Source organism: Salvelinus fontinalis, chromosome 8, assembly GCF_029448725.1.
Source record: "Salvelinus fontinalis isolate EN_2023a chromosome 8, ASM2944872v1, whole genome shotgun sequence".
In the NCBI taxonomy this organism is placed as follows: Eukaryota; Metazoa; Chordata; class Actinopteri; order Salmoniformes; family Salmonidae; genus Salvelinus; species Salvelinus fontinalis.
The window spans coordinates 43,922,198-43,939,620 of NC_074672.1; the positions used below are offsets into that span (position 1 = coordinate 43,922,198).

A 17,423-nucleotide genomic window follows, 5' to 3' on the forward strand; every position below is an offset into this window, starting at 1 on the left:
AACACCACCACTGGAAAGATAGGTAGAGGTACAGGGAGAGAGAGAGAGAGAGAGGAAGAGAGGGAGAGGGAGAGAAAGAGAAAGGAGAGAGAAAGGAGAGATAGAGAAGGAGAGAAAAAATGAAAATAACAAGATAAAGGGGAAGAGACAAACAGATTACCAATCGCTTTGAAAAACCGTGACATTTCTTCATTTCATAAAACAAATGCTCTTTCTATCATCACACTCATCATTAAAAATGTTGATAAGGCACCACCATGACCGCTGTCTTCCCATTATCACATTATCAGATCTAGGTATTAATCCCTGCAAGTGAGAGATACACTAACGATTAACAAAGTCCCCAACAGAGCAACGGTGAATGCATAATTTCAAATATGATTTCTAAACAGTAGGATTCCCTTTAATATCCCTCTTTGCTTTCCTCATGTAAACAGTGGATTTAAGAAGAAGCAGAGCATGCTGGGACAGGGCGTGTGACCTGTCAGATATAACCCCAGGTCCTTCTCATCTTTGGGAGAATGTAAAGGGCACTGGGTGGATAGAGTGTGAAGTATTGTACCCTGGTCTATCAGAAGGTAGATGACTGGAGGTATAGAGTGTGAAGTATTGCACCCTGGTCTATTAGAAGAACGAGGACTGGAGGTATAGAGTGTGACGTATTGTACCCTGGTCTATCAGAAGGTAGATGACTGGAGGTATAGAGTGTGAAGTATTGCACCCTGGTCTATTAGAAGAACGAGGACTGGAGGTATAGAGTGTGAAGTATTGTACCCTGGTCTAATAGAAGGAAGATAACTGGAGGTATAGAGTGTGAAGTATTGTACCCTGGTCTATTAGAAGAAAGATGACTGGAGGTATAGAGTGTGAAGTATTGTACCCTGGTCTATTAGAAGAAAGATGACTGGAGGTATAGAGTGTGAAGTATTGTACCCTGGTCTATTAGAAGGAAGATGACTGGAGGTATAGAGTGTGAAGTATTATACCCTGGTCTATTAGAAGGAAGGAGACACACAAAATGATTGAACTCTGACACTATTATATATGTTAAAGTCTCCTCCATTCTTCATCCGTTTCTAGCCCAAATGGTTTTATACCCCTTTTACAGTGAAATACTTTTGACCAGGAACACATCCAAGACCTCTATACAGAAAGTCCCCCTGGAGACTGTGATCATAGATCTCCTCTCTTCCTCTCCACTCCTCTGCTCTCCTCTACGCTGAGGCAGCTACATCTCAAAGACGCCCATTTTGTATTCAGTCAGGGCTGTGTTTAAACCGTACTGTAGCTGCATTAGATTAAAGGGATGGTTCGGGGAAGTCCTTTATTTACTTCCCCAGAGTCATATGAACTCGTAAATACCATATTCATGTATCTGCGTCATTGCCAAAATCCCAAACTATCCCTTTAAGGTACTGTATCTTTCTGTAACACTAGCTGTGAGGAAGACCTGTCCCATTACTGTGCAAATAAGATGCAGTTATTGAGGGAAGACTTTGAAACAGCGGAGTCAACTAAATCCCAGCTAAGCCCAAGATAGATACAGTCGATGAAAGTGCAGAGGAAGAAAGACAAAGAAATTGAGGTTTTCTAAGTGGAGGAATTTTGGATAATTTCTTGCATTATTTCACATTTCTTTTGAGGAGAATGATCTTTATTCTTTACACCTACTAGCCATATAATAGAAGCCAGTAATTATTCTGTAATTGAAAGAAATTGTGATTGTGATAAATGTAAGATGATAACTGTGAAGTACTTACATGGATCAGATTTGGAGAATGTGTCTCTGTCTAATAGATCCCTGAAATAGAAGAGATTAATCTGATTTAATATTCATGAAGGGCAGTGAGGTCATAAGAGTTCATAAGGAGGTCATAAGAGTTCATAAGGATGTCATAAGAGTTCATAGGAGGTAGAAAGAGAGCTCATAGCCACCAAGATATAGAAGATACAATACATGTTTGGACTGTTTGCACTGTGTACTGTTTTGGCTGTGTATGTATTGAAATAATATGCCAACAATCCCACTCAACTCAAACACATACAACGACTTTTAAGATGTTTAGTGTATAGCCTAGATTACAACGTCCCTCTCTTTAAAACACATTGCTTCATCAAAATGTCTCCATATAAATCCTCCAATTTGTAACATTATTTATAAAGTTATTTACAGTCAGATACTGCACCACCCTCCAACAAACCAACATATCCCGATGGCCTTGTGTTTTCACTGCCAAAGTACAGTCCTGTAAATGAACACACAGAGTAAATCTCCAGCTATCTCCCAGGACACTGAGGACACTGCATGAAGGCAGAAGAGTCCATTGAAAACCTTGTGCACCACTTAAGGGGGGGAAAAAACAGCCAGTTCTGAGAAATCAGAGAGCAGAGTATAATGAAGATTGCAGTAGGCTGTGGTTCCAAGGAAGATTGTGTGCTTGGTCCTAGTTTGTTTACCTCAGTGATAATGGGGCTGACAGCTAGCACTGCAGAGTGTTGTGCCGCCACCCATTGTGACCCGGTAAATCTGGAGTGCAGGCCCCGGGAAACCAGGGGGGGTGAAGGCAGGGTGAGCAACCGTAGCCTACCACAGCACACAGCCACAATAGGAGTCACACCAGAAGAACCACAGTCATTACTGTCCAACTAAAACCATACATACATATACAAACTGTATACTATTTTGGAATTGTGCCAATAAAATGCTTTTCAGCCCTCCCTCTCTGAATATCTTCCATCCTGCTGGAGAGGACACGGACAGGAAGTGATGTCCCCAGTTACGGAAATATATTTTCAACTTTTCGAATTCATTAGCATTTTTTTTTTCTTCCTCTCTTCTAAATCCATGTGGCACTTCTCCAACTGTGGAGACTAGGGAATCCCAAATCACACCCTATGTTGTAGTGCACTAGATAGGTGATACAGTACTGTAGGTCGCCATCTGGGACACAAGAAAAGCAGGCTCATCAGAATTTCAATATTTACTATTTACTACTGCATCAGACCTGCCGTTGATGTCCTGTTATAGAGTATCACAGTCAATAAATAACTCACAAGCAGCACAGTATAACAATACCCATCCCATCCTTACATCCGTGGGGGGGGTTTAATACAAAGTCATCCATTAATGGGATGTAAGGGGAAGTGTGTCTGCAACTGACATGACTACAGTTAGAACGTTGTCATTGTAATTATCATTAGAGAGAACTAAGCCATCCGTGTCAAACCCACACCATACATGCACACAACACACAACACACACACACACACACACACACACACACACACACACACACACACACACACACACACACATACCTCGTCGCATCCACCTGGCTCTCTTCTGTCTTTCATTAAACCAATGAGCTCCCTCCGTCACCGTTTCCCTGTCTGTCTAAATGGAATGTTCGGAACTTTGACATTTCCACCTGTCACTGTGTTAATTCATATTATTGAGCCACTCTGGGTGGGGGTTCATGTTATTGAGCCACTCTGGGTGGGGGTTCATGTTACTGAGCCACTCTGGGTGGGGGTTAATGTTATTGAGCCAGTCTGGGTGGGGGTTAATGTTATTGAGCCAGTCTGGGTGGGGGTTCATGTTATTGAGCCACTCTGGGTGGGGGTTCATGTTATTGAGCCACTCTGGGTGGGGGTTAATGTTATTGAGCCACTCTGGGTGGGGGGTGGGGGTTAATGTTATTGAGCCAGTCTGTGTGGGGGTTAATGTTATTGAGCCAATCTGGGTGGGGGTTCATGTTATTGAGCCAATCTGGGTGGGGGTTAATGTTATTGAGCCACTCTGGGTGGGGGGTGGGGGTTAATGTTATTGAGCCAGTCTGGGTGGGGGTTCATGTTATTGAGCCAATCTGGGTGGGGGTTAATGTTATTGAGCCACTCTGGGTGGGGGGTGGGGGTAAATGTTATTGAGCCACTCTGGGTGGGGGTTCATGTTATTGAGCCAGTCTGGGTGGGGGTTCATGTTATTGAGCCAGTCTGGGTGGGGGTTCATGTTATTGAGCCAATCTGGGTGGGGGTTAATGTTATTGAGCCACTCTGGGTGGGGGGTGGGGGTTAATGTTATTGAGCCACTCTGGGTGGGGGTTCATGTTATTGAGCCACTCTGGGTGGGGGTTGGGGGTTAATGTTATTCAGCCAGTCTGGGTGGGGGTTGGGGGTTAATGTTATTGAGCATCTCTGGGTGGGGGTTGGGGGTTAAAGTTATTGAGCCAGTCTGGGTGGGGGTTGGGGGTTAATGTTATTCAGCCCAGTCTGGGTGGGGGTTGGGGGTTAATGTTATTGAGCATCTCTGGGTGGGGGTTGGGGGTTAATGTTATTGAGCATCTCTGGGTGGGGGTTGGGGGTTAAAGTTATTGAGCCAGTCTGGGTGGGGGTTGGGGGTTAATGTTATTGAGCCAGTCTGGGTGGGGGTTGGGGGTTAATGTTATTGAGCATCTCTGGGTGGGGGTTGGGGGTTAAAGTTATTGAGCCAGTCTGGGTGGGGGTTGGGGGTTAATGTTATTGAGCCAGTCTGGGTGGGGGTTGGGGGTTAAAGTTATTGAGCCAGTCTGGGTGGGTGTTAATGTTACTGAGAGCCACCCTAGGTAGGTGTTGGAGGTTAATCTGATTGAGTTGGGAACATTTGATCCATCTGATCCATAGAGCCAGTTTAATTGTGTGCAGATAAAGTGGCCAAAACATATATATATATATAAATATATATATATATATCAATTTTCAGAAATGTTGTTAAATGTACTTTTATTATCACTATCTAATCATGGCATGGGGTTGTTCAATGACAAATATGTATTTGTTTAAAACCATTTAATTTCAAAGAGACAAATAATCAACCAATGCTAAATATCTGTCTCTCTCTCATAGAAATAAGGAGTAGCGATGGGTGTTACACCATCACAAGGAATAAATAACTACACTTTTAATAATGAACTGTACAAATTATACACTTGTGACATCAATATAAAAAAACTGTGAACAAAATAATTGAACGCAGTTATATGATATCTGTATTTAAAACATTTACATTGAAAATGTCATTTAGCAGATGCTCTTATCCAGAGAGACTTAAGATAGCTATGTGAGACAACCACATATCACAGTCAAATATACAGGATACCAACATTCCATTCCAGCTAAACAGTGGATATGTACAGTTGAAGTCGGAAGCATATACAGTTGAAGTCGGAAGTTTACATACACCTTTGCCAAATACATTTAAACTCAGTTTTTCACAATCCTTGACATTTAATCCAAATACATATTCCCTGTTTTAGGCCAGTTAGGATCGCCGCTTTATTTTAAGAATGTGAAATCAAAATAATAGTAGAGAGAATTATTTATTTCAGCTTTAATTTCTTTCATCACATACCCAGTGGGTCAAACGTTTACATAAACTCAATTAGTACTTGGTAGCATTGCCTTTAAAATGTTTAACTTGGGTCAAATGTTTCGGGTAGCCTTCCACAAGCTTACCTCAATAAGTTGGGTGAATATGGGCCCATTCCTCCTGACAGAGCTGGTGTAACCAAGTCAGGTTTGTAGGCCTCCTTGCTCACATACGTTTTTTCAGTTCTGACCACAAATTTTCTACAGGATTGAGGTCAGGGCTTGTGATGGCCACTCCTTGACTTTGTTGTCCTTAATAATGAAAAATTGGATGTAATAAATGTATCACTAGCCACTTTAAAAAATGCCACTTTATAAATAGTTTACATACCCTACATTACTCATCTCATATGTATATACTGTACTCTATACCATCTACTGCATCTTGACTATGCCGTTCGGCCATCGCTCATTCATATATTTTTATGTACATATTCTTATTCATTCCTTTACACTTGTGTGTATGAGGTAGTTGTTGTGAAATTGTTATGTTAGATTACTTGTTAGATATTACTGCATGGTCGAAACTAGAAGCACAAGCATTTCGCTACACTCGCATTAACATCTGCTAACCATGTGTATGTGACAAATAAAATTTGATTTGATTTGAGTATTGCTCTGTTCCGGTAGGCTCTGATTTTGCTGTGATCTGACTGTGAACCCTCTGAGAGACTCTGTGTTGAGGTCAGTGACAAAGGAGTCTACAGTACTACTGCCAAGAGATGAGCTATAGTTGTACCTACCGTAAGAGTCTCCTTGAAGCCTACCATTGACTATGTACAGACCCAGCATGCGACAGAGCTGCAGGAGCTGCAGAAGTTATGACCCGTTATTGTTGGTTGTTTTTTCATAGTTGTTCATCCCTCTCCCTCTCCCTCTCTCTCTCTCTCTCTCTCTCTCTCTCTTCTCTTTCTCTCTCTCTCTCTCTCTCTCTCTCTCTCTCTCTCTCTCTCTCTCTCTCTCTCTCTCTCTCTCTCTCTCTCTCTCTCTCTCTCCCCCTCTCTCTCTCCCTCTCTCTCTCTCTCTCTCTCTCCCTCTCTCTCTCTCTCTCTCTCCTCTCCCTCTCCCTCTCCCTCCTCTCTCCCTCTCCTCTCCCTCTCTCTCTCTCTCTCTCTCCTCTCTCTCTCTCTCTCTCTCTCTCTCTCTCTCTCTCTCTCTCTCCCTCTCCCTCTCCCTCTCCCTCTCTCTCTCTCTCTCTCTCTCTCGGCTACCGTATGATTTCTGATCACATATGAATATAATATTGCTATAACATCCATGTTCAAAGTATTCCTCTTTATCACGTTGCCTCAATCAAACACACCAAGTTCATTATGTTGCGTTAGGCACATTGAATAAAGACGGTTAATGTAACTATTGAAACATTCAATATTCTATGTTACGATGAAGCAGGAGGACTGTCTGTTTGGTATTGATATCTGATACCACATGATCAAAACAACCGTTAAATAACCTGCCAGGGAACTCTGAAGAGCGTCGGATTAAATCAATAAAGTACTATTCTTTGCCTAATCATCTCTACCGTTCTTACTTTTATGTATTCCTCACTGATCACTGTGTCATTGGATATGTGTGGTTTATCTGATTCATGTGGAATGCAGTGATAGGATGTGATCTAAAATATATTACATGTATAGTACATAGTGATTTCTCTATGTGGCTCTCTGCTGCAGCATATCAAATGTGTGAGAGAAATGCTCTCTCAGACTACTATGGCTGTGTATCAAATGATATCCTATTCCCTATATAGTGCACTACGTATGGGCCCTGGTCGAAAGTAGTGCACTATGTACGGTATAGAGTTTGCCATTTAGAAAACAGCTTATGAGTATGCTGCCTAAGCAGTATCCCATTGAAAAATATCTGTGGCTGGATAGCTTGCCATTAAGCACAACCTTGCAAAACTCTATGTCCACTTTGTCCTCTGCCTACTTAAATAATAAAAAATAAAACATACACAACTCATAGATAATATTCACCAAAATGTCTGCCTCTGAAACCAGATATGTCGGGAAAAACGAAGGACTCAGTCAAACATCCCAGACACTCATTTGGAAAATGTGATGTTTAAAAACACCAGTTCATTCATATCGTAAGATCCTCTGCACATCCTTATGACACTATACGAATGTGTCATAAACATCACTTCAAATTGTATTCATCCCGTATTTAACCAGGTAAATCCCAGAGAATATCTTTAGAGCCCTGAGTCCAACAACAAAATATCAGGAAAATCTCCAGAAAAAGTTACCTGTTTATTTAGCTGGTGACCATAGTCTATGGGTGTCTTTATGTAAATTAAGGTGGATCACGTCAGTGGGTTATAAAATTCTTCCCTTTGCAGGGTTTGATAATGAGGCCCTGGAGTTGTCAGAAGTATAATTGGCACCTCCAAGAGCCTATTTGAAGTATAAGTGGTACCTCCAAGAGCCGGTTTGAAGTATAAGTGGCACCTCCAAGAGCCTGCTTGAAGTATAAATGGCACCTCCAAGAGCCTGTTTGAAATATAATTGGCACCTCCAAGAGCCTGTTTGAAATATAATTGGCACCTCCAAGAGCCTGTTTGAAATATAATTGGCACCTCCAAGAGCCTGTTTGAAATATAATTGGCACCTCCAAGAGCCTGTTTGAAGTATAATTGGCACCTCCAAGAGCCTGTTTGAAGTATAATTGGCACCTCCAAGAGCCTGTTTGAAGTATAATTGGCACCTCCAAGAGCCTGTTTGAAGTATAATTGGCACCTCTAAGAGCCTGTTTGAAGTATAATTGGCACCTCCAAGAGCCTGTTTGAAGTATAATTGGCACCTCCAAGAGCCTGTTTGAAGTATAATTGGCACCTCCAAGAGCCTGTTTGAAGTATAATTGGCACCTCCAAGAGCCTGTTTGAAGTATAATTGGCACCTCCAAGAGCCTGTTTGAAGTATAATTGGCACCTCCAAGAGCCTGTTTGAAGTATAATTGGCACCTCCAAGAGCCTGTTTGAAGTATAATTGGCACCTCCAAGAGCCTGTTTGAAGTATAATTGGCACCTCCAAGAGCCTGTTTGAAGTATAATTGGCACCTCCAAGAGCCTGTTTGAAGTATAATTGGCACCTCCAAGAGCCTGTTTGAAGTATAATTGGCACCTCCAAGAGCCTGTTTGAAGTATAATTGGCACCTCCAAGAGCCTGTTTGAAGTATAATTGGCACATACAACAGCATGTTTTAAATAAAATCGTCTAACTCTGTATGTGCCGCTACTGCTGAGAGTCTATCTCTTCTCTCATTGGTCCAACAGAAGTTACAGGAGATAGATTTTTTAGTGCTGTATATCTCCATTCTCTCCTACAGCCTCTGACCTGCTCTGCTCAGAATGAGGACTACCACTCTCCTCTGTCCACTCAGCAACTACCGTGGTGTCAGCTAGACTGTGAGGCAGGAAGAGGATTTTAAAGCCAGAAGGCAAAAAGCTTTTCTATACAATCATTTCCATGGTCAGACAACACAGGGTGAAAAAGTCAAAAATGGAGAGAGGGAGTTGGCGGTTATCTGGCTCATGTCACAACCTCAGGCCTTCCTGCTCTTACCCTCAATTCCATTTAGGGATGAACAGTCAGCAATCCTCCTGCAGGCTATATTGTAGTTGAGCTCATTTGTAAATTTGTTCAAGGGATACTCTTCCAAGAATTGTTGAAACATTTTTTTCACTGTCTACCCAAGCATCCTCACTGAATCTCACACTGCATCCTAGATGGCATCCCTATTTCCTGTATAGTGGCATTTTTGGAGGCAACCTAAGTTGATGGACATATTTGAGTTTGGTGGAGCCTATGGCTGTCTCTATAGCATAACCCCTATATTCCCCCATTATTATAGTTCATCCCTATAACTCTAGTATAACTGTGAAGTGCACGTGTGTAACCTTGCGGGGACAGGCAATTTAGTCCCATTCAAAATCATATTTTCCCTAACCCTAACCCTAACCCTAACCTTAACCCGAAAACCCTTTGTTTGTTTACTATTCTTGTGGGGTGTATAGTATTATTAGATCATCTGTAAAGAACATATTGAATATTGATGTAAGGTGTGTGGTAGTGCCCTGCATGATTCTGTTGTGTATAATGGGGGTACCCTAACCCCTAACCCTTAACCCCTAACCCCTAAACCTAATTTGTTATGGGAAACCCCAGCACCCCCTGTTAACTCGTAAATGAAACCATGCAAGTGTAGTGACATTGGAGTGACATAAACGTGACATAGACATATCATAAACATGACAGAGGTCATGCATAAGGCTGGAGGATGGGATCCATAGGTCATGCATAAGGCTGGAGGATGGGACCCAGAGGTCATGTATAAGGCTGGACGATGGGACCCAGAGGTCATGTATAAGGCTGGAGGATGGGACCCAGAGGTCATGCATAAGGCTGGAGGATGGGATCCAGAGGTCATGCATAAGGCTGGAGGATGGGATCCAGAGGTCATGCATAAGGCTGGAGGATGGGACCCAGAGGTCATGTATAAGGCTGGAGGATGGGACCCAGAGGTCATGTATAAGGCTGGAGGATGGGACCCAGAGGTCATGCATAAGGCTGGAGGATGGGATCCAGAGGTCATGCATAAGGCTGGAGGATGGGACCCAGAGGTCATGTATAAGGCTGGAGGATGGGACCCAGAGGTCATGTATAAGGCTGGAGGATGGGACCCAGAGGTCATGCATAAGGCTGGAGGATGGGATCCAGAGGTCATGCATAAGGCTGGAGGATGGGATCCAGAGGTCATGCATAAGGCTGGAGGATGGGACCCAGAGGTCATGTATAAGGCTGGAGGATGGGACCCAGAGGTCATGTATAAGGCTGGAGGATGGGACCCAGAGGTCATGCATAAGGCTGGAGGATGGGATCCAGAGGTCATGCATAAGGCTGGAGGATGGGATCCAGAGGTCATGCATAAGGCTGGAGGATGGGACCCAGAGGTCATGTATAAGGCTGGAGGATGGGACCCAGAGGTCATGTATAAGGCTGGAGGATGGGACCCAGAGGTCATGTATAAGGCTGGAGGATGGGATCCAGAGGTCATGTATAAGGCTGGAGGATGGGACCCAGAGGTCATGTATAAGGCTGGAGGATGGGACCCAGAGGTCATGTATAAGGCTGGAGGATGGGACCCAGAGGTCATGCATAAGGCTGGAGGATGGGAACCCAACAGTGCCGTCAACGTCAGCCGTTTGATTGATTCCAAATGAGACAGTATTAATAGCATTGACACTTCCTGTACAGCCAAGTGTTTTTTGATCCAAACTAATTTTCTCTGCGGTGTCGAAGGGTTCAGACAGACTTATCTGCTCCATTGACCTATAAGTTCCAGCCTAAAGCAATCTTAACATCCACAAAAATGGAAAAATATGGTCTCTCTCTCTGTCTACCTCTCCCTGAGTCTCACCCCAGAACAGACGCATCTCATCACATCAGACTGAAAACCCTGGTCAGGTGAAACTGATAACTACTGAACGTTTTATGGATGAGTCAGAAAACAACTTTCTGCATACAGTACAAATAGAAACAATATGCGTTTTCTCATAGTAACACTTCAATTGGATAGGCCTATTTCAATTCAAAAATGCCCTTTAGTGGTGCAGGAGGAAAGATGATTTGGACTTGGAAACCTGGTTACTGTGTCTGATTGAATAGAGGCCCTGAGACCAGATTTAGTGCTGTGTGTTAACATGGCACAGATCAGACTTAGTGCTGTGTGTTTACTGGGCACAGATCAGATTTAGTGCTGTGTGTTTACAGGGCACAGAGGGCAGAGTGATTACATCCAGATCGAATTCCAATTCCTCTGGTGCCACAAATGTTTTTTGACAGATCAAGCAACAGAAGCACACATCCTAATCATTCTGATACTTTCATTACCCCATCCCTCCTTTCCAAATCCATCCGTGATGCCCTCCTTCTACACCCCTATCTCTCCTACCTTCCTCCCATTACCTCTCTCCTCCTTCCCTCCTCCCCCCCCTCCCCTCCACTCTTCTATTCTCCCTCCTCCCTAATCTCTCCTCTCCTCTCCCTCCCTCCCTCCCTTCCTCATCTCTCCTCTCCCTCCCTCTCTTCTCTCCCTCGCTCTCCCTACTTCCCTCTCTACTCCTCCTCCCTTATCTCCCTCCTCTCCCTCGCTCCCTGCCTCCCTCCCTCCTCTCCCTATCTCCCTCCCTCCCTCCCCTTTCTCCTCACCCTCTCTCCTCTCCATCCCTCACTCTCTCCTCTCCATCCCTCCCTCTCTCATCTCCCTCCCTCCTCTCCTCCCCCTCTCAATCCCTCCCTCTGTCTCTCTCTCCTCATCTCCCTCCTCTCCATGCTCTCCCTCCCTCTCTCCTCTCCCTCCCTCCCTCCTCTCCTTCCCTCCCTCCCTTGCCCTCTCTCCGTCCTTCTCTCCTTTCCTCTCCCTTTTCGCCTTCCTTCCCTCCCTCTTTTCTCGTCTCCTCTATTCTCCCCTCTGCTCTCTCTCTCTTTTCTCGTCTCCTCTCCTCCTCTCACCTCCTTCCTCTCCCTCTTTCCCTCGCTCCCTCTCTCCCTCCCTCCCTCTCTGTCTTCTTTCTCCTCTAACTCTTTCCTTTCTCTACCTCCCTCCATCTTCTCAGGAGGTAATGAATCCCATGGTAACCCAGTGTGCCTCGGCACACACACACACACACACACACACACACACACACACACACACACACACACACACACACACACACACACACACACACACACACACACACACACACACACACACACACACACACACACACACACACACACGCACACACACACACACACACACACACACGATGATTGGCCTAATTATACTCTAACCAATCTACCCCAAAATATTACACCAAATGATTGGGGCCAGCAGAGGGCCATAGGGCCAGAGAGCATGGGGTTTGGGGTCCAGCAGAGAACATGGGGGTTTGGGGTCAGAGAACATGGGGGTTGGGGCCAGAGAGCATGGGGGTTGGGGCCAGAGAACATGGGGGTTGGGGCCAGAGAGCATGGGGGTTGGGGCCAGAGAACATGGGGGTTGGGGTCAGAGAGCATGGGGGTTGGGGCCAGAGAACATGGGGGTTGGGGCCAGAGAGCATGGGGGTTGGGGTCCAGCAGAGGGCATGGGGGTTTGGGGCCAGAGAACATGGGGGTTTGGGGTCAGAGAGCATGGGGGGTTGGGGCCAGAGAGCATGGGGGTTTGGGGTCAGAGAGCATGGGGGTTTGGGGCCAGAGAGCTGGGGGGTTTAGGGCCGGAGAGCATGGGGTTTAGTTCGAAAGAGGTAATGGGGGTAGGTGGCCACTCAATCTGGACTGAGAGGAGTGTAGATACAAAAACCTACCACCTCCATAGTAACAATTAATGACTCGTCTTGGGGTTTGATCTTTCCAAGGAGTAAAAAGGACATGTAGACAAAATTGACAAATAAGAAAAATACAAGCTTTTACCCTTCAGGGTGTTGGTGACATTTTGTCAGAACTGTTTTTGCTCCATCTCTCTTGCAGAAGGCGGCAACACAACAGAGACAAGGCAATGTTACTGTCAAGTGGTGATCTGGAGTCGCATTTCTTAAAATCCCTGTTTCCTTTAGGTCATTTTACACCGTTACACAGGACAGAACTCCAAGGCTCTGCTCTACTGGCTGAGAAACACAGAGAGAAAACATCCTGCAGGATTCAAGTTAGCTGCTAGGTAGGATACTACTGTGATTATTATTCATGATGCCACAAAACAAACCACATACAGGAAACAAATTCAACAAAGACGCTTAACTAACAAGATCCTCAACTAACAAGATGTTTAACTGACATACAAAACAACCTACCTTCAGAGCTAACCACCTGAACTGATGACCTCACAAAGCACCTCCCTCATTCCATTTGTTATCTGTCTCACCCTCAGTGCCAAAGAAACTGAATATACACCGCTCCAATAGAAACACCAACTGGATGTGCGGACAATACTCCTAAGCTGCTCCAATAGATAAATCCCTGAAACATCTCTTGGTTTAAAACCTCTATGACTGCACTGTATTCGTGCAGTGCTGTCTCTCTCACTGGGAGAGGAGAGGACACAGACAGCAAGGCAGTGACACAAACAGACCAATCCAGTCTCAACAACTGCATTTTCCCTGCTCTCATCTTAGGGTTGGGGTGCTCAGAGTGCAGGTTCCTTCAAACAGGAAGCTATGTCGGCTCTCTCTCTCTTCTCTCGCTGTCTTGGCACTGAATGTCTCTCGCTCTCCATCCCTCCCTACCTCTCTCTCTCTATCCTTCTCCCTCCCTCCCTCTCTTTATCTCTCTCTCTCTCTCTGCCTGTAGGTGTACAGTCAGAGCATCAGAGAAGAGCAAAGTGGAGCAGAGAAGCAATTCAATTCAATTTGGGTTGCAATCTGAGGCCTCTCAGACTTACTAAATCAATTACACACAATCCTTGTGCTGATGCTTCTTTTCTCTTCTCCTCTCTCACCCACACAAACCTAGCCATGTCTCTCACCCACACAAACCTAGCCATGTCTCTCACCCACACAAACCTAGCCATGTCTCTCACCCACACAAACCTAGCCATGTCTCTCACCCACACAAACCTAGCCCCCGACCATGTCTCTCAACCACACAAACCTAGCCCCCGACCATGTCTCTCACCCACACAAACCTAGTCCCCGACGATGTCTCTCAACCACACAAACCTAGCCCCCGACCATATCTCTCACCCACACAAACCTAGCCCCCGACCATGTCTCTCACCCACACAAACCTAGTCCCCGACGATGTCTCTCACCCACACAAACCTAGCCCCCGACCATATCTCTCACCCACACAAACCTAGCCCCCGACCATGTCTCTCATCCACACAAACCTAGCCATGTCTCTCATCCACACAAACCTAGCCATGTCTCTCATCCACACAAACCTAGTCCCTGGTCATGTCTCTCATCCACACAAATCTAGCCACTGGCTATGTCTCTCATCCACACAAACCTAGCCATGTCTCTCATCCACACAAACCTAGCCACCGACCATGTCTCTCATCCACACAAACCTAGCCATGTCTCTCATCCACACAAACCTAGCCATGTCTCTCATCCACACAAACCTAGCCACCGACCATGTCTCTCATCCACACAAACCTAGCCCCTGCTCATGTCTCTCATCCACACAAACCTAGCTATGTCTCTCATCCACACAAACCTAGCCATGTCTCTCATCCACACAAACCTAGCCCCTGATCATGTCTCTCATCCACACAAACCTAGCCCCTGGTCATGTCTCTCATCCACACAAACCTAGCGATGTCTCTAATCCACACAAACCTAGCCCCCGATCATGTCTATGGGTACACTGTATATGGAATAATAGAGTGTAATTTGTGACACATACAGAGACATGATCGTGGGCTAGGGTTGTGTGGATGAGAGACATGTTCGGAGTGCTAGGTTTGTGTGGATGAGAGACATGACCAGGGGCTAGGTTTGTGTGGATGAGAGACATGGCTAGGTTTGTGTGGATGAGAGACATGGCTATGTTTGTGTGGATGAGAGACATGATCAGGGGCTAGGTTTGTGTGGATGAGAGACATGGCCTGGGGCTAGGTTTGTGTGGCTGAGAGACATGGCCGGTGGCTAGGTTTGTGTGGGCGAGAGAAATAGTTGTCCTTCTGGAAGGTTCTTCCATCTCCACAGAGGAACTCTGAAGCTCTGTCAGAGTGACCATAGGGTTCTTGGTCACCTCCCTGACCAATGTCCTTCTCCCCCATTTGCTCAGTTTGGCCGGGCGGCCAGCTACAGGAGGAGTCTTGGTGGTTCCAAACTTCTTCCATTGAAGAATGGAGGCCACTGTGCTCTTGGGGACCTTTGATGCTGCAGACATTTTTTTATAACCTTCCCCAGATCTGTGCCTCGACACAATCCTGTCTCGGAGCTCTACTGACAATTCCTTCAACCTCATGGCTTGGTTTTTACTCTGACATGCACTGTCGACTGTGGGACCTTATATAGACAGGTGTGTGCCTTTCCAAATCATGTCCAATCAATTGAATTTAACACAGGCGGACTCCAATCAAGTTGTAGAAACAGCTCAAGGATGATCAATGGAAACAGGATGCACCTGAGCTCAATTTCGAGTCTCACAGCAAAGAGTCTGAATACTTATGTAAATAAGGTATTTCTGTTATTTATTTATTTTACATGAGCAAAAAAATTCTAAAAAAACCTGTTTTCGCTTTGTCATTATGGGGTATTGTGTGTAGATTGTCTAGAAGGAAACAGTTTTTGAATTCATTGTAGAATAAAGCTGTATCAGAAGACAATGTGGAAAAAGCCAAGGGGTCTGAATACTTTCTGAATGCACTGTATAGGGATCGGGATGTCATTTGGGACCAACACCTTTTCTCTGCCTCAGTTTATTGGGCAAATACACATTAAAACAAACCATAAAAGAACAGTGTCACTGTAAAACCTGGCTTTAGATAGGTTATTTAAAACAGTCAAAACGTTACAGTCACACTATAAGTCATTAATGAAGGAAACAGAGAAACGTTGGTGATTGGGTGGATGACTCTGACTTCATTTGAATACTAAATAAATACACATAACGTTAAGCTGACTATTACACTGTCAAGTTGGTTAGCTTTAAACACCCCCAAACCATCACCCTGGAGCAGCTGCTATACTGTTGCACAGAAGACATTATATAGGAAACAAATACGGGTTGTGATTAGGTGGATAAGTCATTTCATTTGAATACTATTACACATTGATTAACCTGACTAATACACATTCAATTAACCTGACTAATACACATTCAATTAAACTGATTAATACACATCAAGTTAAGCTGACTAATACACATTCAATTAACCTGACTAATACACATTCAATTAAGCTGACTATTACACATAGATTAACCTGACTAATACACATTCAATTAACCTGATTAATACACATTCAATTAAGCTGACTAATACACATTCAATTAAGCTGACTAATACACATTTAATTAAGCTGACTAATACACATTCAATTAAGCTGACTATTACACATTCAATTAAGGTGATTAATACACATTCAATTAAGCTGACTAATACACATTCAATTAAGATGACTAATACACATCAAGTTAAGCTGACTATTACACATAGATTAACCTGACTAATACACATTCAATTAACCTGATTAATACACATTCAATTAAGCTGACTAATACACATTCAATTAAGCTGACTATTACACATTCAATTAAGCTGACTATTACACATTCAATTAAGCTGACTAATACACATCAAGTTAAGCTGACTATTACACATAGATTAACCTGACTAATGCACATTCAATTAACCTGATTAATACACATTCAATTAAGCTGACTAATACACATTCAATTAAGCTGACTAATACACATTCAATTAAGCTGATTAATACACATCAAGTTAAGCTGACTAATACACATTCAATTAACCTGACTAATACACATTCAATTAACCTGACTAATACACATTCAATTAAGCTGACTAATACACATTCAATTAAGCTGATTAATACACATCAAGTTAAGCTGACTAATACACATTCAATTAACATGACTAATACACATTTAATTAAACTGATTAATATACATTCAATTAAGCTGACTAATACACATTCAATTAACCTGACTAATTCACATTCAATTAAACTGATTAATACACATCAAGTTAAGCTGACTAATACACATTCAATTAACCTGACTAATACACATCAAGTTAAGCTGACTAATACACATCAAGATAAGCTGACTAATACACATTCAATTAACCTGACTAATACACATTAAATTAAGCTGACTAATACACATTCAAATAAGCTGACTATTGCACATTCAGTTAAGATGATTAATACACATTCAATTAAGCTGATTAATACACATCAAGTTAAACTGACTAATACACATTCAATTAAGCTGACTATTACACATTCAATTAACCTGACTAATACACATTCAATTAAGCTGAATAATACAAATTCAATTAAGCTG

General features: G+C 43.6%; 1 protein-coding gene across 1 annotated transcript in view; it reads right to left on the minus strand.

Moving 5' to 3' along the window:
- The window catches only part of LOC129861294 (copine-5-like), a 207,616-nt gene that overhangs the window by 175,428 nt on the left and 14,765 nt on the right, over nucleotides 1-17,423 (minus strand). Inside the window, exon 2 of the mRNA XM_055932583.1 lies at nucleotides 1,761-1,801. Coding sequence (XP_055788558.1) covers nucleotides 1,761-1,801 — 41 coding nt within the window. The remainder of the gene's footprint in view (nucleotides 1-1,760; nucleotides 1,802-17,423) is intronic.